This window comes from Ostrea edulis, chromosome 3, assembly GCF_947568905.1.
Source record: "Ostrea edulis chromosome 3, xbOstEdul1.1, whole genome shotgun sequence".
NCBI classification, from domain to species: domain Eukaryota; kingdom Metazoa; phylum Mollusca; class Bivalvia; order Ostreida; family Ostreidae; genus Ostrea; species Ostrea edulis.
Window position 1 is genome coordinate 7,689,523 of NC_079166.1, and position 23,847 is coordinate 7,713,369.

The window sequence follows — 23,847 nt, forward strand, 5'->3', positions numbered from 1 at the left end:
TCTGATGGTGTGTTTGTAGACTGTATGTATCCATTTCCCGATGAGAGCACTAAACGTTAACATTTTTAACATGTCAACGTGACGTAAAGTCCAAATTCAATCTGAATTTTGGTGTAACTTGTTTGCTAATGGTCTTCAAATGAAATAACTTTATCAAAACCACTGCTTTTCCGCCATACAATTTCAAGATAAAAAATGCGACAGATCCCTGATTCATACTATTTTTATTTACTAATTTTTGTTATGAATCTTATATAATTTCTATACATGATATTCTAGATAAATACCACTGAACTGGAAAAGTGGAAATGACACATTATTTTTTATATATAAAAAACATAATATAATAGATTACGCCGTGAACACTTTCCTAGAAGTATATAATATAATAAATGCCGTTGAAAATCCCTCTCGAAACATCCATATATTCTGACGTTTTGGATACATGTAGAATATAGAATGAATATCATCTCACTGCAAGGAGCGACAATTCTGTTTGATCTGTACTAAGCCTTCTGGATATTCTGTTTGATCTGTACTAAGCCTTCTGGATATTCTGTTTGATATGTACTAAGCCTTCTGGATATTCTGGATGGAATTCTCGGGGATAAAGGTTGATATATTTTTTAACAAAGGTAAATGAATTATAGTTTTAGTATGTTTTCTAACCGGAGTTTGTTACTATGACAATATTCTTTACACGTAAATACGATTTCTCTTCGGCACCATATATTACAGTTTATGTGAACGCAACACTTTGCTTCATCTTTATGGGTCTAATCCTTTTGTATACCAAATCCTGTGTGTCACAATATGTATAAAACTTACAAGACAGGACTTCCAAAGAATTCGTATGCCCGTACACTACACATGTATATCTGGATAACGATGTTGACCGTCGAGTACGTATACAATGTACCACGCCAACACCATGTTTACTGTCAGTCAGTTGGGTGCTGTTCCCCCTCGTCTCCTGTCACGTGTCCGGTTTTAGTCCCCGTTCAGTGTCTTGCTCTGCACTTTCTCCTGTTCCTCCCCCGTTTCCGGTCACATTTTCTGTCTCAGTTTCGAGAACTGTCCCAGATCCGCTTCCTGTCTGAGTTCCGTGTTCTATCCATGTTCCGCTTACTGTCTTTGTTCCGAGTTCTACCCATGTTCGGCTTCCTGCCCGTGTTCTGTGTTCTATCCATGATCCGCTTCCTGTCTCTGTTCTGTGTTCTATCCATGTTCCGCTTTCTGTCGTCGTCCTGCTTACCACCCCTTCTATATTAGCAGTGAATCCTCCCCGTCTGCCAAAAACGATAACGCAGTTAACAACAATCATACACATGGGAGGGGGGGGGGTCCCCCGGGGGCACACTTAAATTTTTTGCCGAAGCCTACCAGCAGGAGAAATTGGAAATCCTAGCTGAAATAATGTAGGCCCATCCGATTTTTTTTATTATCACGTTTTCGGGATAGGGCTACAATTCCATAGGATCTCCATAATGGTGCAAACTAATTTTATGAATAACCGACAATATGATCCGTGTAGCAGTCCCAAATGGGTGTTTTTCATTAAACACCATGTACAGCATGCAAAATTCTTCGTCTGCTCCGCCATGCTTGTTATCGCGAGATCTCGTAGGCGGATCTACTGAAAAACTAAACATTGACAATCTGCCGCGAAAAATGTAGACGTTACTCGAGCCACTCCGACAATATAGGAAAATCATATGTTGCAGAAAGAATTTACATTCTGCGTACGTTTTTAAACTTGATTTTAAATCTACACCTTTTTAATACCGATGGAATCGTTTCTCCTCCGTACTTTTCCATTGATGTAAATATTACCTAACATGGCATATGCAAATAACTTGATAATCGGAAGTTCTAACTTCAGTACATCAAACATGGCGCACAAATACGAATTGAGAAATTGGAATACAGTATATCAAAATTGTTGAAAACGGTAAAATAGAGCCTCATAAATCGTAAGTTGCAGGTTGTAAATTTACATATTACTAAGAAACAGAATATTATTTTATTTACGTAAACAAAGTAAGCAAATGTTAAGAATGATCGAAAATGTTGCGAGAGTGAATCACGCCCGCATTTGCACCATTACGGAAATCCAAGGAGTTGTAACCCACCCACCCCACCCCCCAATTGGAGAGGGCTACATTATTGCAGCTAGTATAATCTCTGTCTTTCAGTTCTAAAAGTATTTGAGATGATATACATCTAGTCTCTACACACCGGTATATGTGTATATTTCACTGTCCGCTAACGCGATCTATTCAATACGCCTATGTGAGTAGATTCGATGTATATCTCAGTTCATATACTTCAAATTCTTATATTGTACAAGTTTCATATCTATTGCATGGCTTCTTATTCCCCCTGTATGATATCTACTGGCATATTTTTTTCCCATTGCAATGCTAAGTTTCCCTTGATGTGCACATATTTCATTGTATAATACATACAAATGGATGGTATTTCCCTTTATAGTATACAAGTTTGTTTTTGTATTCTATAATTTTCTATCACTATGACTTCTAAAAATTAATGAAAATTATTAGAAAGTCATGCAATATGATGCAAAGCTTTCATATTTCACGTATTCTTATCAGCGCCAATAATGCTTCACGTTTTAACTTGATGAGAGAATTTACGAATACATCATCATTATTATAAAACATGAAATGTAGGTTAGATGTATATGAAAGGAATTATCAAACTTACATGTATATTGGTGAATATTAGCGCTCGGCACCAAATTGGGTGTCAAAATGTGCTCACATGTTTTTTCCAAACCTAAATCGGCTAATATCCACCAAAACAAGTTCAATACACGCAATATGCACAATTCTTGAAAATGGTACGATACAATATTCTGAAGATTCTTGCATGTTATTGTATTATAACGGAAAAGATGAAATATCATAACGTTTGACATGTAGATAGATACCGCTACTTATGTACTTACTTATGTGCGTGCAATATGTTTACAGGCATTGTAGATGTTATGTTCTCTGATTTAACGCTTTACTGAATCGTAAGTAGACAAAGCTGTTAGAATCGTAAGTATAGACATAGCTATTAGAATCGTAAGTACACATAGCTGGTAGAATCGTAAGAAGACAAAGCTGTTAGAATCGTAAGTAGACATAGCTGTTAGAATCGTAAGTATAGACATAGCTATTAGAATCGTAAGTAGACAAAGCTGTTAGAATCGTAAGTAGACAAAGCTGTTAGAATCGTAAGTATAGACATAGCTATTAGAATCGTAAGTAGACATAGCTGTTAGAATCGTAAGTAGACATAGCTGTTAGAATCGTAAGTATAAACATAGCTGTTAGAATCGTAAGTAAACATAGCTGTTAGAATCGTAAGTAGACATAGCTGTTAGAATCGTAAGTATAGACATAGCTGTTAGAATCGTAAGTAAACATAGCTGTTAGAATCGTAAGTAGACATAGCTGTTAGAATCGTAAGTATAGACATAGCTGTTAGAATCGTAAGTAAACATAGCTGTTAAAATCGTAAGTATAAACATAGCTGTTAGAATCGTAAGTATAGACATGGCTATTAGAATCGTAAGTAAACAAAGCTGTTAGAATCGTAAGTAGACAAAGCTGTTAGAATCGTAAGTATAGACATAGCTATTAGAATCGTAAGTAGACATAGCTGTTAGAATCGTAAGTAGACATAGCTGTTAGAATCGTAAGTATAGACATAGCTGTTAGAATCGTAAGTAAACATAGCTGTTAGAATCGTAAGTAGACATAGCTGTTAGAATCGTAAGTATAGACATAGCTGTTAGAATCGTAAGTAAACATAGCTGTTAAAATCGTAAGTATAAACATATCTGTTAGAATCGTAAGTAGACATAGCTGGTAGAATCATAAGTAGACATAGCTGCTAGAATCGTAAGTAGACATAGCTGTTAGAATCGTAAGTAGACATAACTGTTAAAAAACTAACGAGGAAGTCCGCTAAGTTTCTTTCACATACTTTACTATACCCGAATATACCGCAGATGTGTCTAAAAATAAAGTTTGCGATTTCGTGGTGAGGTCGAGAAAGGCGAGAGGTTAGCTGATTTTTTTTTTAAATTTTAAACAATTCGAGACCAATGAGGTTACTTTGCCTCTTCCATAAAAACAAGAACTTTCTTTCTATTTCACTATGGTCCTGAATTATACAACAGATCGTTACGAATTGGGTACCATGACGTCATCGTGGCAACTACCGAAACGGACGAGGCCTACATCTTATTTGCCTACGAAAAAGGTCAGATGATAAGGTATACTAAATCTATTTAAAAAAATTATATTTCAAGTATATAATTTAATGTTGACGGATTATACCAACTGCTTTGAATACACAGTCCAAGAACACTACACATGCGTGGAAGAGGGTAACTTGTCTCTGTATCGGTATGTTTGTTTGTTTACTTGTGTATCGATATCAAAATCCAGTCGATTGATTTACGACAAAGATTATTCAGTCGTTTATAAATTTGTTTTGCAACATGTATTGATTATTATTTTTTTTTTACTATGAAATGAAGTTAGCAGTTATCGATTTTATTGTTGTATTATATAATGATACACGAAGTGTAAGTGAGATGTGTATCAATTGTCTCATAATCAGTTATTACATGTGCAGGTATATCGCAGAATAATCACCGCGGCATTCCTTTTATCTTCGTAATAACCGTGGTAGAATTATCACACCTGACTGATTTTCTAGTTTAATTAAAGCAGTGCACATCATTGGGTATGGTTGGTTTTTAAAACGTCCTGTCAAGAATTGTTTACTCATATTTAAACTACTGGGTAAGAGAAACGCATGCCATGAAACTACTGGGTAAAAGAAACGCATGGTATGAAACTACTGGGTAAGGGAAACGCATGACATGAAACTACTGGGTAAGAGAAACGCATGGCATGAAACTACTGGGTAAAAGAAACGCTTGCCATGAAACTACTGGGTAAAAGAACCGCATGACATGAAACTACTGGGTAAAAGAAACGCATGGCATGAAACTACTGGGTAAGGGAAACGCATGACATGAAACTACTGGGTAAGGGAAACGCATGACATGAAACTACTGGGTAAAAGAAACGCATGGCATAAAACTACTGGGTAAGAGAAACGCATGGCATGAAACTACTGGGTGAGAGAAACGCATGACATGAAATTACTGGGTAAGGGAAACGCATGACATGAAACTACTGGGTAAGGGAAATGCATGACATGAAACTACTGGGTAAAAGAAACGCATGGCATAAAACTACTGGGTAAGAGAAACGCATGACATGAAACTACTGGGTGAGAGAAACGCATGACATGAAACTACTGGGTAAGGGAAACGCATGACATGAAACTACTGGGTGAGAGAAACGCATGACATGAAACTACTGGGTAAGGGAAACGCATGACATGAAACTACTGGGTAAGGGAAACGCATGACATGAAACTACTGGGTAAGGGAAACGCATGGCCTGAAACTTCTGGGTAAGGGAAACGCATGGCATGAAACTACTGGGTAAGAGAAACGCAGGAAATGTTGCAAGATAACATTCATATGTCCAAAACGATAATTAAAAATGTGGAAAATTAGAAGCATATTCCAAACATTTGAACACTCAAGTCGAAAATGTGGAGATATTCTTTTATTTTGCAATAATATCGTTCTCTTAAAGTATTCAATGTTAAATAGCGGATGTTATGCGATTTTAATGACAAACGATATACGCATGGTAATTGAAGGATCATTGAAATTGATTGAACGAAAACTCGAAATAGCGAACGATAATTGAAAAGTGAAAGAACAGTGAACAGACGTTAGATAACCGATAAAGGAATGTAATGTGAAAGAAAGAAGAGAGTGCTGGGACATTTTAGTGACTAGTTAACCAAATTTATCAATCAATTCGAACTCCTCGAACGTCTCACGCATTCGACATATGTGCGCGAGACATTCGAGGAGTTCCGATTGATGTATCAATGACAGGCAACAGAGTTCCAGAGCGAAATGTTTTACTCCAAACTTACTTTTTCGCTCTGTTCTTACATTACAGCACAATTCATAACATGAAACACAAGGAGATTGAAAGTCCCTCCGCTAGCAATCTAATCAAAATCAGACTTCTTAGATCCGCGCCGTATACTCTGCGTAAGTAGATCTGACATAACCCTATTAGGGGTCATGTTCAGATGAACTTTATGTCAGCCAATCAGCGTGTCGGCTCAAACTTCCACCAGAGTTCGTTTGCTCACAAATATAGGTGACGTAATGAGGCCTCGACGGGGAGTTTGCGCGTCGGCTTTGAAATAGTCGGTGATCACAATTCAAGGAAAATGGCTGCGATTGTTTGGTTTGAAAGAAAACACATCGCAGCTAAATGCGACGTCGCAATGCGCCGTTTACGTCGACTGGCGTTATATTCCTCGCGTTATTTTTAAAAGTAAACCATCTTGAAAACTATTCAAATCGTGCCCCTCCCTATTCATACATATGAATACACCGCGTTTTCGGATTTATTGATGTATAAACTCTTGTTCAGCTTTATTTTTGTCCAATCAAAACAATTTTAATAAATAACATTGGAATTATTATAGGATTAAACAATTTATCGAAGTGTAAACTCCGGACATTTTACTCACAAACTGAATAAAAGTGCGAAACACTTTTATGTTATGTTTGTGAGTAAAATGTCCGGAGTTTACACATCGATAAATTCTTCAAAAAGAATGTTTGATTCTTATAATTCCAATTCATTTACTTTATTTACAATTGCATAAATTTGAATAGTTTCTCCACACTATGTTATTTGTTTTCAGGCGTGTATGAATACATCGCGTTTTCGGATTTATTGATGTATAAACTCTTGTTCAGCTTTATTTTTGTCCAATCAAAACAATTGTAATAAATAACATTGGAATTATACATAAATAGCAATTCACAATTAATTTAATTTGGGTGTATTTCATATCGTACGTTTTGTTGTTTGTATGAACGGAATAGATTAGACATTATTGCGAAAGTTTAGAATTCGTTATGCGATAATATACAATTTTACAGTGTGGAATAAACTTCGTGGGAGAGAGATTACAGCAATTTGTTTACAAATTACCAGGGACCGCCTAAATAGCCATCATTGTCTGTATGGCGCAATCTGACTGGCTGATACTTCTCATGAATATCCCAAGCGAAAGGTCAGGCGGACATGACCCTCTATGGTCCTATTGTAGCGATTGTGAGCGTATTTTGGGATATGATTTTAATTAGATTGCTCCGCTAGAGAGGTAAAAATCGCGTCATATACGTGTTAGACATGCAAACACAATCACATGAAATATCATGGCACCAAAAATATACCTTATGCAGTAGTAAATTCCAAGCCAAACAATGAATAGTATTGCAACCAATACGACCACACCTTTCTTTAAGTCCCCATTTGTTGATTCCATCTGTACTAAACCTGCAGGTATTACAAGACATACATACCTATTAGTATAGACCTGCAGGTATTACAAGACATACATACCTATTAGTATAAATGGATCAGTCTCCTTATAATGCCACAGACAAAGAAACATTTCATCATTAGAAGGGCAACTAAATTCATAAAACATGATGTGTATGCATACATGTTACAAAAACATTAAACTTATGTTATAGTGGATATCAAGAACCGCGATATTGATTGATTTTTCTCAAGATGAATTGTTACATATAAAATCAGCGTTTATTCTTTGAAATGCAAACACAGAGTTCACATTAGTCTCGTTACCTATCAGACCTCAGGCAGGCTATGACTGTAATCTTACATGTACAATATTGACATCGTATATATATATATATATATATATATATATATATATATATATATATATCCAACATGGATAAATAAACAAAATCCGAAGATTTAAAAAGCAGGCCACTATATACTGTGTCTAAAATGCACCTAATAACTAAGCCTTTACATTGTCAATAAATACCAGTCCTGTACATTTTTCTCCTGTCCATCCTTCTTTACACCCAGTTAGACAAGATCCGTTGATGTAATGGCAAGTCATTTCGTCTTTGCATGAACCACAAGCCATACTACAATCGTAGCCGTATGTACCGTTATCACAGCCTAAGAAATATGATAATGCAATAATACATATACATGCATTTAAACAGTGCCCCGCAAATATAAAGCCTGCACACAATTTCTTTTTTAAAGAATAAGAAAACATTCATTAAAATTCCGCCATTACTAGTCCTAACTGCTTAAAAAGTCGCAAGTCTTAAATTGTATTACACAGTTATTACTTTAAATGAATGAAGTAAAACTTTTCTGAGGAATAATTTTCAACATTTAAAAAAGATATTTTGCATTTGGAGTGAATGATCTTACAATAAACTAGAACTTTTCAGTATGTAAAGTTGATCGTTAAGTCTTAAGTTCTTTTGTAAAACGCGCCCCTGCACTGCATGAAAGGCGAATTCTTTATAAATTTGATATCAAAATTAAGTATTTGATCATCTGTGGAATTGGCATAATAAATATACGACTTTTATGGGGTTTTTTTTAAATTTTGGATAGAAAGTACATGTATATATACGTGGAGCAGGCCTGTAGTCAATTACTGTACTCAATTAGTCAGACAATTACATAGCAATGTAATGCACTATCCTTACTTAGAAAATTTGACATTACCATTATCATCAGTGGCATAGCAGGGCAAAATTATACGGGTGCTTTTCTGAAAACAGGTGGTCGGGGGCCGCTTTGAGGTCCCCCCCCCACTAATCGGGTCCAAGGTAGCGTCCTAGGCCTGGTGGGGGCCCAGGGAGCGAAGCTCCGCGAATATTGGCATCTTAAGTGTGTAAAATGGATTAGACTCTCTCTCTCTCTCTCTCTCTCTCTCTCATTTTTATTTACTTACATTCTATTAGTATTTTTTGTGGAAAAATGTAGATGCTTTGGCATACAAGCATGTATGGTAGCTACGCCACTGACCATTACCCCAATTATGAAATGTAAGGCATTATATTGTACATTAAATTGGAGTGCATTACATTACATCACATATTACATGTACATGATACACCGATATTAAGGAAATGACAGATTTTGTTTTTGGTAGGAAACGCAACCAAGTAATTCATTGTCATCAATGTTTCAAAAGTTCCATCTTTATGTCTGTCTTTTTGTTCATAACGTCTAAAAGTCAACCACTAATATAATCGATTAATCTAAACCTCCAAACTATCACCAAATATTTGAAGCAATGTAAATCTAATGGAATATAATGTGCATTACAGTTTATTTTCTACAAGTAATACATCACATTACCATTACTTGTAATGCAAAAATTGCCCATTACACTGTTATTATATTACCATTACACAATACCATTTCCCCAGACCTGGGGCGCGTTTTAAGAAAGAATTTACGACCAACTTTACATACTGGAATATTCCCGTTTATTGTAAGATCACTCAATCTAATGTGAAATAGAAAAAAATATTCAAGTTGAAAATTAAGCATCAGGAAAGTTTTAATTCCTTCATTTAAACTAATAACCGTGTAATACCATTTAAGACTTGCGATTTTGTCGTAAGAAGATGTTTTGTAAAACGGGCCCCTGGTGTGGAACATGGTACATGTACCATTGTGTCTTATAGATGAATCACTGGTACAAAGATAAATTGTCAGTGCGCTCCAGGGAGTTCTTAATTTAACAATTTCCACTATTCGAAAATTACAGATGGAAAAACATAACCAATTACCTGTTGTTGTTTTTTGTTGTTTTAAAAATACATTTCAAGGTCCAAATTATAGGCTCTTCTGACTAAATATGAACCTTTAACAGCCTTAATAAGAACATGATGTGGATATCTTATGAACAATTCTTGTACATCCATTGGATATGGAGGTGAGGTAGATGGAGTATGTTTGACATTCCAAATTTAGAGGGTACGCTTTTGAAATTAAAGGTTCCAGTCCATAAATGAACATACCTGTGCATGCTAAAGAATTTTTTTTTTTTTACTTAAATGGAAACCACCTGTAGGTGAAGTGGCATTAATTTAGAGCCTACCCAGTGCGCTCAGGACCGTGATAGTGAGGGTTCTTTGCAGTGTCAACGTCTATACTGACACGAAACCTCGGTGATTTTAGGTAAAGACCAGCAACTCTCGACACCTCCTTAGCGGTCACTTCTTACATGTTACTTCTTATGTTTAAAATGACCAAGGAACGAGCAGAACTCGAATCCACGACCTTCCGGTAACTAAGAAAACGCTCAAACCGCTGAGCCACACCAAATGATGATTCTGTAGTCCCCACTGTGAGGTATCAGTTGTTTCCGTTACTCCCTTACGGATAGATCGACTTGACTTTTGTCTTGTTTAAGCGATTTGTTCATGTTTTGCTAGATTTTGTTAAAGAAAATGACACTTCTGAGGTTTTGTAACAAACTATGGATCTACCGGTACGTAATCAAACACTGCGACCATTTACAGATTGATTTCCGCACTTTTATCATCTATTTTGTTTTGGGATTTCGATACCAAAAACTGTTTGTGAACTACTACGTCTATAAACTTGTTTAATTGTTGAATGATTCACTTTCACGACAGTCATTCATCTTTGCATAAAATTCCTTTATTGGCTACAGGGATTAGTATGGCACCCTCATACGGCTTTCGCAATACCCTTTAGCAACCAATACCTTTAAGCTATCAAAATCTTTTATAAAACAATATTCTCGAAATGCCTTTAGAACTTTAAATTCAGTTGTAAAGATGAAACCCCTCATGTTCATCGAGTACAATCGAATGAATCAACTCTGACCACTCCCCCCCCCCCCCCCCCCCCCCTTGTTCCCACACATAACCGCCGATTGCCAAAGATTTACTGATTGGTGGTGGTGTAATTACACGATTGTTGCTTCTGTACATTTAACATAAAATCTATGTAGCTTATCTTGTACAGTATATTTATCAATGATAAACGTAAAGTAAACAGTGGTATACATGTGAAGTCATTAACAAAGATCAGTCAGCACTATGTACTGTTATCATCACCAGTGTTAAATTCCACACTGAAAGAAAACATAAATTCTTAATCTAATTTACTTACTACTGTTGCATTTTTCTCCGTAATATCCTTCTGCACACCCATCTAAGCAACTTCCGTTTATGTGATTGCATGTTCTACCATCTTTGCAAAACCCACATGACATCTCACAGTCTTCGCCATATGTGCTGGCATTGCATCCTTAAAATCAATATTTTACATGACATTAAAGACTTTGCTTGGAGAAAAAGACCTAATGCAAATTCCACATGGCACGTGAAATCCCGATTCCTTGCAATTCATTCACCAAATGTATTTTTTCTTATCTGTGTGTCGAACAAAACCCGTAATTGTGTGCATGTTGTTTGTTTTGCCTCGGACTAGAATAACGCTCTGTTATTGGATGTTCAAAACGCATCACGTGACTGCCCTCTAAATTTCTGTAGACGGCGAGTAACAAAATTTAGACGGCAGCATGGCGGCCGTTGCGTATTGCCAATTGCTGTTACCATGAATAACTTTATCATTAACCAAAAGTTAGCGGTTATTGTTGTTCTACTTGAATATCATTAATATCATTTAAAAAACAATATGCATAGCAGAGCAGTTCCATACATGTAGCTACTACATGAAACTCAGCATCGTCCAACATGTACGATTCTAAAAGAGAGATTTTATACACCAATTGTTGACCAACATTCGATTACTTTGCAGTTGACGTTTGACCTACAGATTTGAGTACATCTTTCCCTTCACTCATTACATTTATCATCCAATAACAGAGCGTTATATTCATTTTATTCCTTTATACTTACTTCTGTAATATTTGTTTTCCATATTACGTGTCTGCGTACCCAATGGTGCAGTGCCCGTTCGCATGATTACGAGTTTCACAGAAACCACTTAGCAATTTGTAATACCCACCACACCGAGAGAATGCTTTTAAATATTTCACTTTACATTGTTATACTTACTACTGGTACAGTTTTCTCCAGTCCACCCGTCCGCGCATCCATCTATGCAACTTCCGTTTATGTGATTGCATATTCTCCCATCTTTACAAAACCCACACAGTATCTTGCAATCATCGCCATGGTTTGTAAAAGTACACACTAGAGATAAATATTTTATACTTTTTATCTTTTTGCAACAGCTTCGTTAAACTGATGAATCAATGCACAAAAACATATCCCATTTTGTTGCTTATGTTTGCATCAATTACAAAGAGTTTCAAATGAAATCGCAAGAGGAGCTTCATTTAATGAAATACTCACAAGAAAAAAAAAAAAAAAAGGACACATGGACAGACAGACAGATGATGGGTAACTCGGATGAAAATTGAGTTGAGTATTTTTTTTAGACTGGTTACAAATGAGAAAAAGGCACCGCACTAAACCAAAAGCTCAATATCTGAACAGGCTAGATAGCTTACCATTGCATGATGCCCTGTTATATTTACACACATTGGAATGATGATTATGTTTTCATAAATACGATGCATTTGTGAAATAATGCGCGTGAATCTACATGTAGATACATATATAGCACTTCTATTGTAATGAGTGGGGATTCCAACAGAATGGAAGAAGAATGTAAATATTAGAAATATATGTCATTTTTTTGAAAATAGATGAAGGTACATTATATGAACTACAACGCTTCACGCCGGTGTATTTTTCATGAAGCGCTAATATACATTTATTACATGATAGTGAGGGAGATATGAAGATTTATTCACCCAAGAAAAATCATATTCCCCGAGGGCAACGCCCGAGGGGAATATGATTTTTCTTGGGTGAATAAATCTTCATATCTCCCGAACATTCATGCAATAAATTGTTTATTATACCGAAACAAAGCAAGACTACAAAATTGTATTTGAGATTGGAGTTTAATCATCTATACATCGTAGCCTACATATAGGTAGCTGAGATCGCCCTAACAGTAACAGCGCGCCGTCAACGCATATATAGAAGGTACAAACAGCGAAACACAGTGATATGATAACCAGTTTTTGTATTTCCATTCTCCTTGAATGCTGATTTACTTGCATGTTTTGATATCAACCAAAATCAGTCGATTTTAAAACTGTATATCAGAGACCCGCATATTTTGTGCCTTACGAACTATGAAAGTAGAATGACTCGGACTTCTTGTGACGTCACAATATACTTCGTCTACTTTGACGTTAAGTTTATGGAAAATGCACGAAGCTGCCCAAGGGGAAATATGATAGGGAGATATGATGTTTGAGAGGGAGATATGAAGTTTTGTCTTCCCTGGCATGTGACTATCTAGACCAATCAGATTACGCGTTGCATAGAATTCTCATACTGAGGTATAATAATGCATGAAGTATACCAGTGTGAATCGTCACTGTTCATACCCTCATACCGGTATATTTACAATATTGTCATTCCATAACATCATACCCTCATACCGGTATATTTACAATATTGTCATTCCTTAACATCATGCCCTCATACCGGTATATTTACAATATTGTCATTCCTTAACATCATACCCTTATACCAGTATATTTACAATATTGTCATTCCTTAACATCATACCCTCATACCGGTATATTTACAATATTGTCATTCCTTAATATTATGCCATTCTTGATATAGTTTCTTCTGTCATAGCCTGGCATTCCTTAAGGTATTCAATGTATAATGACCATATTTCATATCTAATAAATGGATGGTGGAATTTTTGTAATGATGGTATCATTTTGAAGGGTTCATCAAATAAAAATAATCCACCATAGGAATTTTCAAAATTTTGTTTACTGTTTGATTTATTTCACCTAGAATCTAACATTGAAGTATATAGGAAAAGCATGTTTTATTACAATATTTAAAAAAATAATTATATTTTCATACAAATCTCTTGGTAGAAAGTTACATACACTTTCTCTTAATGAAAATATGAAATAAAATTAATCATTGACCACACACATTTTTAGAAAATTAGCAGAGATTTCTTCTAAAGAGTCTTAAGTGCAAAAAGGTCAGCTTCTAATCATTTACCAGTCATGTGAATTTCATCTGCTTCACTTTCACCATTATTTAACAATAAGCATTTATGTTGATCTAAATCCTTCAAAATTGTTCATTATCCTTTCATTATACATGGAATACCTTAACAGGATTTCATCAAGGTATAATATGTTTGTAACAGTATGCCATCTTGTGTTATGTTTTTCTTTAACAGTATGTTTTCTTGTAAAAAGTTTGTAACAGTATGTCATCTTGTAATAAGTTTGTAACAGTGTGTCATCTTGTAATAAGTTTGTAACAGTATGTCATATTGTAATAGGTTTGTAACAGTATGCCATCTTGTAATAGGTTTGTAACAGTATGTCAGTATGTCATCTTGTAATAAGTTTGTAACAGTATGTCATCTTGTAAAAAGTTTGTAACAGTATGTTAGTATGTCATCTTGTAATAAGTTTGTAATAGTATGTCATCTTGTAATAAGTTTGTAACAGTATGTCATCTTGTAATAAGTTTGTAACAGTATGTCTTCTTATAATAAGTTTGTAACAGTGTGTCATCTTGTAATAAGTTTGTAACAGTATGTCTTCTTATAATAAGTTTGTAACAGTATGTCATCTTGTAATAAGTTTGTAACAGTGTGTCATCTTGTAATAAGTTTGTAACAGTATGTCATCTTGTAATAGGTTTTTAACAGTATGTCATCTTGTAATAGGTTTGTAACAGTATGTCATCTTGTAATAGGTTTGTAACAGTATGTCATCTTGTAATAGGTTTGTAACAGTATATCAGTATGTCATCATATTAAAGCTTACTTTCTGTAATAAAATGTCATCTATCTCATCTTCTTACATCATGATTTTCCCTAATAGCATGTCATCTTATTACAGGTTGACTTTCCACAAAAGAGTGGCATTCTGTTATGACATGGAAGTTATGAGATTTATCACTGTTCGCTATCTTCACCTTTCATGATAACATGACATCCCATAACATAATTATATCATCAAAGAGTATCATTTCCAAACACGAATTCTCCCTATGCACTAGAAGATAACACTTTATTATTCCGTATGATGACCATTTCAGATTGCTATCAAAACCCTTTGACACAAGATATCAAGGTGTTGTTTTCCGTTTAATTTTTATCTCTGAGAATCTTCTATACAGTTTATTAACATAATTGAAGGAAACATTACAGGAAATGTATGAGGAGCAGTAACAACGTGTTTAGTTACGATATTGATAGGTGCATGTATCCTGTGTATATTTTCAAGCTAAACACCTTCCTTCTCACGGGGAAATATATGTTTAAAGAGGTTCCCACCTGACATTTGGAGTAATGTCAATTTTTTGGGAAGTGTATTTTTGATTTCTATATTGAAGGAGAATTAGGAACTGGCGTCGCAACGCTTGTTATTGAGCTATAGTGTTCTAAACATGACCGTTTTGCACTTAAAATTTATTCAATTAAATTTGATTTTTCTGTTAGTATCAACACAACATAAGCAACACAAATCAATTACTACATAAAATAGATACATATTCATGTCCCCTAACACTAAAGATGAAAAAAGAAATTAATACTAGTAAAAAAATAAAAAAATAATGACCTTTTAGCACATGATATACGAAAAACTTCATGATATCAAAATTGAGAGTTTAAAAGGACATATTAGGAGTAATGTCAATTTCTAAAATTTTACATAATTTTCAACGTCTGGTCTTCTATTTTAAAATGCAACTAAAAAATTGGGGGGAGGGGGATCAAATTTTTGAATTATTGGCGAAAATACTGAATTTTTATACAAAATGTCGAGTAAATTAAAACTTTTTAAAGAATCGGTGTACTGTTTGGAAAAATAGATCGACCAAGTTAATAAATTACAACATTTGAACTAGTTCCAAGTCTCAACTACCTGTATCATAAATTATAAAACTGAAATACACGGATAGGGGTATAAAATTAGACGATATATGGGATGAAACAGAAACTGTAATATCATGCAGAGTTAGAGCTTTTTGATTAGTGAATCCTTCCACCACAAAAAATAGTCCATGTCAAACCCTTTCAAAATTTGAATTAACACAATTTTCAACTGGATAGGGTTCAGCAATAGATGTGTAATATATTTGCACAAATGGGATCAGTATTGAACCAGTGAATAATTCGTTGTAGCATCCTGCGCAATTGTACTCAAAAGCTCAGGATCTAACTTCCATAGTCTTCTTTTCTGTAGGTATTATACTTACTATTGTCGCATCTTTCTCCAAACCATCCGTCTGCGCATCCATTTGAGCATGTTCCGTTGATGTGATTGCATGATCTCCCATCTTTACAGAACCCACATGACATTTTACACTCTTCTCCATATGTAGTGGTATTACATCCTTGAAATTAGTATTTTACATGACATTAAAAGACATACTCACAGGGTGTAAAATACATTATGCATTACCTAAGGAAAAATAGGACATCAAAACTTCATAAGAATATTCCTTGTCATTAGTGAATAAAATGTTGTTTAAATTAAATCAATGCCTTGTCATTCATTCCACCAATCGCAAATTATTCCTTTACACTTACTTTCGTCAGAGTTTTGCTCAAGATCACGCGTCTGCGCAACAAATCGTGCAGTTTCCGTTTGTATGATTACGATTTTCACAGAAACCACTTACCATTTTGTAATACCCACCACACCGAAAGAATGATGTGAACTATTTCACTTTACATTGCTATACTTACTGTTGGTACAATTTTCTCCAGTCCACCCATCTGCGCATCCATCTGTGCAACTTCCGTTTATGTGATTGCATATTATCCCATCTTTACAAAACCCACACAGTATCTTGCAATCTTCGCCATGGTTTGTAAAAGTACACACTAGAGATAAATATTTTATACTTTTTATCTTTTTACAACAGCTTCGTTAAACTGAAGAATCAATGTACAAAAACATATCCCATTTTGTTGCTTATGTTTGCATCAATCACACTGAAATAGTGAAATGCTCAGAAGAAGAAGAACGGATACAAGGACAGACAGATAGATGATGGGTAATTCGGATGAAAATTGAGTTGAATATATTTTGGATTGCTTACAAATGAGAAAAAGGCATCGCACTAAACCAAAAGCCCAATATTTGAACTCGTTAGATAGCTTACCATTCCTTGATGTCCTGTTACTTTTTCACACATTGTAATAATAGTCATGTTTTCATAAATGCGATGCATTTGTGAAATAATGCGCGTGAATCTACATGTACATAAATATATAGCACTTCTACTGTAATGGGTGGGGATTCCAACAGAATGGAAGAAGAATGTAAATATTAGATTTACATGTCATTTTTTGAAAATACATGGTATTTTTCATGAAGCGCTAATTCATGAAGTATACCGGTATGAAACGTCACTGTTCATACCCTCATACCGATATATTTACAATAGTGTCAGCATACCCTCATACCGGTATATTTACAATAGTGTCATTCCTTAACATCATACCCTCATACCGGTATATTTACAATAGTGTCATTCCTTAAAATCATACCCTCATACTGGTATATTTACAATAGTGTCATTCCTTAACTTCATGCCATTCTTGATATGGTTACTTTTGTTATAGCCTTGCATTCTTTAACAGTATACCATCCAGTTATAATAAGTTTGTCTGTAACAGTATGTCAGTATGTCATCTTGTAATAGGTTTGTAACAGTATGTCATCTTGTAATAGGTTTGTAACAGTATGTCAGTATGTCATCTTGTAATAGGTTTGTAACAGTATGTCATCTTGTAATAGGTTTGTAACAGTATGTCATCTTGTAACAGGTTTGTAACAGTATGTCAGTATGTCATCTTGTAATAGGTTTGTAACAGTATGTCATCTTGTAATAGGTTTGTAACAGTATGTCATCTTGTAATAGGTTTGTAACAGTATGTCATCTTGTAATAGGTTTGTAACAGTATGTCAGTATGTCATCTTGTAATAGGTTTGTAACAGTATGTCATATTGTAATAAGTTTGTAACAGTATATTATCTTGTAATAGGTTTGTAACAGTATATTATCTTGTAATAGGTTTGTAACAGTATGTCATCTTGTAATAGGTTTGTAACAGTATGTCATCTTGTAATAGATTTGTAACAGTATGTCAGTATGTCATCTTGTAATAAGTTTGTAACAGTATGTCATCTTGTAATAAGTTTGTAACAGTATATTATCTTGTAATAGGTTTGTAACAGTATATTATCTTGTAATAGGTTTGTAACAGTATATTATCTTGTAATAGGTTTGTAACAGTATTTCATCTTGTAATAGGTTTGTAACAGTATGTCATCTTGTAATAGATTTGTAACAGTATGTCAGTATGTCATCTTGTAATAAGTTTGTAACAGTATGTCATCTTGTAATAAGTTTGTAACAGTATATTATCTTGTAATAGGTTTGTAACAGTATATTATCTTGTAATAGGTTTGTAACAGTATGTCATCTTGTAATAGGTTTGTAACAGTATGCCATCTTGTGATAGGTTTGTAACAATATGTCTTCTTGTAATAGGTTTGGAACAGTATGTCATCTTGTAATAGGTTTGTAACAGTATGTCAGTATGTCATCTTGTAATAGGTCTGTAACAGTATGTCATCTTGTAATAGATTTGTAACAGTATGTCATCTTGTAATAGGTTTGTAACAGTATGTCATCTTGTAATAAGTTTGTAACAGTATGTCAGTATGTCATCTTGTAATAGGTTTGTAACAGTATGTCATCTTGTAATAGGTTTGTAACAGTATGTCATCTTGTAATAGGTTTGTAACAGTATGTCAGTATGTCATCTTGTAATAGGTTTGCAACAGTATGTCAGTATGTCATCTTGTAATAGGTTTGTAACAGTATGTCATCTTGTAATAGGTTTGTAACAGTATGTCAGTATGTCATCACATTAAAGCTTATTTTCTGCAATAGCATGTCATCTTATTTCATCATCAATTTCACTCATAGCATGCCATTTTATTACAGATTGACTTTCCACAACAGAGTAACATTTAGGTATGACATGATAACATGGCATCCCATAACATACTAATATCATCAAAGAGCATCATTTCCAAACGCGAATTCTCCCTATGCACTACAAGATAACACTTTATTATTCCGTATGATGACCATTTCAGATTGCTATCAAAACCTTTCGACACAAGATATCAAGGTGTTGTTTTCCGTTTAATTTTTATCTCTGAGAATCTTCTATACAGTTTATTAACATAATTGAAGGAAAACATTACAAGAAATGTTGGCTCCACTTTTTTGGCACGCTGTTTTTGGCTATATTAAGCTCTAAAGCTTCATAGTTATTTCGGATTTCAAACATTTCGGTTGAGAATCACTGAAGAGACATTATTTGTCGAAATGCGCATCTGGTGCATCAAACTTGGTACCGTATAAGTTTTACATGAAGAGCAGTAACAACGTGTTTAGTTACGATATTGATAGGTGCATGTATCCTGTGTATATTTTCAAGCAAAACACCTCCCTTCTCACAAGGAAATATATGTTTAAAGTTTTTTCTTCTGCAGGTATTATACTTACTAATGTTGCATCTTTCTCCAAACCATCCGTCTGCGCACCCATTTGAGCATGTTCCGTTGATGTGATTGCATGTTCTCCCATCTTTACAGAACCCACATGACATTTTACACTCTTCTCCATATGTAGTGGCATTACATCCTTGAAATTAGTATTTTACATGGCATTAAAAGACATACTCACAGGGTGTAAAATACATTATTAATTACCTAAGGAAAAATAGGACATCAAAACTTCATAAGATTATTCCTTATCATTAGTGAATAAAATGTTGTTTGAATTAAATCAATTCCTTGTCATTCATTCAACCAACCGGAAATTATTCCTTTACACTTACTTTCGTCAGAGTTTTGCTCAAGATCACGCGTCTGTGCACCAAATCGTGCAGTTTGCGTTTGTATGATTACGAGTTCACAGAAACCACTTACCATTTTGCAATTTTACCCACCACACAGAAAGAATGATGTGAACTATTTCACTCTACAATGTTATACGTACTACTGGTACATTTTTCTCATATCATTTGTAGGTTTTCAAGCAAAACACCTTCCTTACCACAAGGAATTATATGTTTAAAGTATTTTCTTTTGCAGGTATTATACTTACTAATGTCGCATCTTTTTCCAAACCATCCGTCTGCGCACCCATTTGAGCATGTTCCGTTGATGTGATTGCATGATCTCCCATCTTTACAGAACCCACATGACATTCTACAGTCTTCTCCATATGTACTGGCATTACATCCTTGAAATTAGTATTTTACACGATTTTACATGATTTAAGAAATGAAACTTATAATTCTTTATTTGATGCATGTATCAAACGAAAAATTGGACGGAAAACTTCATCAATGCGCGTATCGCATTGATGAAAAGGTTTTCTGTCCAATTTTTCGTTTGATACATGCATCAAATAAAGAAGCATAAGTTTTATTTCTTATCATTTAATTTTTTTTTTTAAAATAGAAAAACAAATAGTTTCTCTCATCAAACAGCTTGAATTAACGTTTTTGAAATGGCGCGGAGGAATACATATACGTAGCAATGAAAACAACAACAACACTAGCTGTGCGTTTGGGTGAGGTAGAGTTACTGTGCAGAATTACAATGTAAATGGATTATACGCCAAATTAAAGGTTCAATGGTTAAAAGCTGAAATAGATATAAAGGAAAACAAGTGATGACTGGATGTATGCTGCATTGCGTTCGAGGAGACGTTGAACACTGGTTGTATCGTAGGAACGATGGAATGCGACTCGGCTCCATTTCAAAATCAAGTAAAAAACTCAACACCTCTTCATCTAAATTGCCCTCGTTGACTGAGCCCCATATAACGCAGTTCAATTTCATTAATATTTACCAGATCAAAAGTCGCTGCTTACTTCGTCATGTTGTCGAACTCGTAAAGCAGACGATACAAAACGTAATCTGTCTCATTTTTGGTAGCAGCAAACGAAAACATTTCGTTTACAATGCATGTGGGGGAATTCCCGTTCTATAAATATCGCTAAAATTAGAACGGTCGTTAATGGGGAAGACGCATTCCAGAGAAAAGTAGTCCCGCGTGCTTAGTGCAGATGAAGTTTTTTGGACACAGAAATGAAATGAATATTTCATCCAATCAGCATCGTTGTTAAGTCATCACTTTAAACGTTATTAAATGATATTAAAAGACATATTACTCATATGGTGTAAAATACATTATGCATTACCTAAGGGAAAATAGAAAATCAAAACTTCATAAGATTATTCCTTGTCATTAGTGAATAAGACATTGTTTAAATTAGATTAATTCCTTGTCATGCATTCCACCAATCGGAAAAATTGATATTCATTTCATTCCTTTACACTTACTTCTGTCAGATTTTTTCTCCATATCACGCGTCTGTGCACCCAATGGCGCAGTGTCTGTTTGTATGATTACGAGTTTCACAGAAATCACTTAGCAATTTGTAATACCCACCACACAAAAAGAATGCTTATGCAGATTTCACTTTATATTGTTATACTTACTACTGGTACAGTTTTTTCCAGTCCACCCGTCCGCGCATCCATCTGTACAACTTCCATCTATGTGATTGCATTTTCTCCCATCTTTACAAAACCCACACAGTATTTTGCAATCTTCGCCATGTTTCGTGAAACTACACCCTGAAGATAAATATTTCATCTTCGCTAGTTGGACTAACATAAAACGAAAGCTCAATGTTTGAACTGATCAGTCAACTCACCAATGTATGAAATTATGTTCTAACATCCAACATCAATATATCATAAACAGCATTGGTTTTCTCGGGGTGAAAATTTTCATTATTATACTTTCATGTAAAATACTCGAATCTGATTGGTCGAGAAGCATTTGAAAAAACATATTGTTACCCTCCGAGAACAGAATGCAGGCGCCACAGGGTGATAATATCTAGCAACGAGTAACAGTACTTGACAACGGGTGATATTATAAAAAAAAGTATCACATGCGTCAAATTTATGCGCATACGGTTCGCCGTAGATTGTTAGACGATATCATTTGAACGTTTGTAATAAACGGGAATACCCGCATCGATATACGAAATATCGCATGACAGTGATTGATCAAATGTCAACAGACGTAAGTTTTTCTGCTTTCCAGTTTACATAACAATCAGTGTAATAAAACAAATATTGCATGTAGTTGAAGGTAACATTGAAATTTTCACCCCTCGAGAAACTATTGTCAACCTCGGCTACGCCTCGGTTGACAATGGTTTTCTCGGGGTGAAAATTTTCAATGTTACCCTCAACTGCATGCAATATTTATATATTGTTACCCGAGGTTGACAACGTATATATGATTTCTCGAGAGGTGGAAATTTACAATATCACCCTCAACTACATGCAATATGAGTTTTATTATACTGAATATTACATGTATATATTTATATTACAAATCGCATTTTCCTGTATGAACCAACCATTTCAGCGTGCGACACAATCCGTCCATAATGACTATGAACGGCTTATGAACTAGTATAAAGCACGTGACTGAGAGAGTGCAATGATTTGAAAAAATACAACATGTGTTACAAAGATCTCGCAAGTCACACCTCGGATTAAGATTGTGATCTTACGTGGATTATCATCCCAATCTTGCGGTCTCCTATCTCCAAAATATAGTGCACCATGCAATGTTGATAAAAGGCAGGGTGAAACGAAGTGTGATGTCATGTCTATGTGTTGACGTAGGTCACAATACGGCTGTGACAGAGGCTAAGAGTTCGTTTTATGCAACAAAATAGAAGCAATGTAAACAAAATGTGTTTTAGTAAATAAATATAAATATAAGAATTGAACAGCGCTTTTGAGCTGTTCATGGTCAATATGAACGGATTTGGATTTGAGGCAAATTCTCTGTGAATCGCTCTTTGCCTCAAATCCAAATCCGTTCATATTAACCAAGAACAGTTCAAAAGTGCTGTTCATTTCTTAAATATTTATATTACAAACCGCATTTTCCTCTATGAACCAACCAATATCAGCACGCGACACAATCCGTTCAAATTGACTATGAACTACATGTAGTTTAAAGCACGAGACTGAGAGAGCGTAATGATTTGAAAAACTACATGTGTTACAAAGCTCTCGCAAAATCACACCCCGGATTAAGAGCGAACTTACGTGGATTATCATCCCAATCTTGTGGTTTCCTAGGTCCAAAATACAGTGCACCGTGCAATGTTGATAAAAGGCAGGGTAAAGTGTGATGTCATGTCTATGTTTTGACGTCACAATACGACTGTGCCAAAGGTGGATCTTAGGAGTTCGTTAAAATATGCAACAAAATATTTCATGACTTATACAGGCATTGTAAACAAATGGTGATTTAGTACATGAATATAAATACATGTATAAGCAAGCGCGATTCACAGAATTTGCCTCAAATCCAAATGCATACTTATTGACAATGAACAGCCCAAAAGTGCTGCTCATTTCTTAGATAAACAAAAAACCCAGAAAAACTTACGTCTATTGACATTCTATCACTCACTATCACGCGATGTTTTATATCAATGCTGCATTGTTGTTTATTACAAACGCTCAAACCACGTCGTCTAACAATCGACAGCAAACCGTAGGCGCATAAATTTAATTGACACATGTGCTATTTTTTACATTATTATACTTTCATGTAAAATACTCGAATCTGATTGATCG

The 23,847-nt window shown here is 34.8% G+C and overlaps 1 protein-coding gene across 1 annotated transcript in view; it reads right to left on the minus strand.

Annotated features, from left to right (window-relative positions):
* Positions 1 to 265: 265 nt before the first annotated feature.
* LOC125682876 (multiple epidermal growth factor-like domains protein 11) overlaps positions 266 to 23,847 on the minus strand; it is a 34,316-nt gene continuing 10,734 nt past the window's right edge. Inside the window, exons 5-14 of the mRNA XM_056159001.1 lie at positions 21,670 to 21,807; positions 20,264 to 20,401; positions 19,661 to 19,798; positions 16,818 to 16,955; positions 16,325 to 16,462; positions 12,047 to 12,184; positions 11,136 to 11,273; positions 8,010 to 8,138; positions 7,376 to 7,478; positions 266 to 1,289 (exon numbers count right to left, since the gene is read on the minus strand). Coding sequence (XP_056014976.1) covers positions 977 to 1,289; positions 7,376 to 7,478; positions 8,010 to 8,138; positions 11,136 to 11,273; positions 12,047 to 12,184; positions 16,325 to 16,462; positions 16,818 to 16,955; positions 19,661 to 19,798; positions 20,264 to 20,401; positions 21,670 to 21,807 — 1,511 coding nt within the window. The 3' untranslated portion in view covers positions 266 to 976. The remainder of the gene's footprint in view (positions 1,290 to 7,375; positions 7,479 to 8,009; positions 8,139 to 11,135; positions 11,274 to 12,046; positions 12,185 to 16,324; positions 16,463 to 16,817; positions 16,956 to 19,660; positions 19,799 to 20,263; positions 20,402 to 21,669; positions 21,808 to 23,847) is intronic.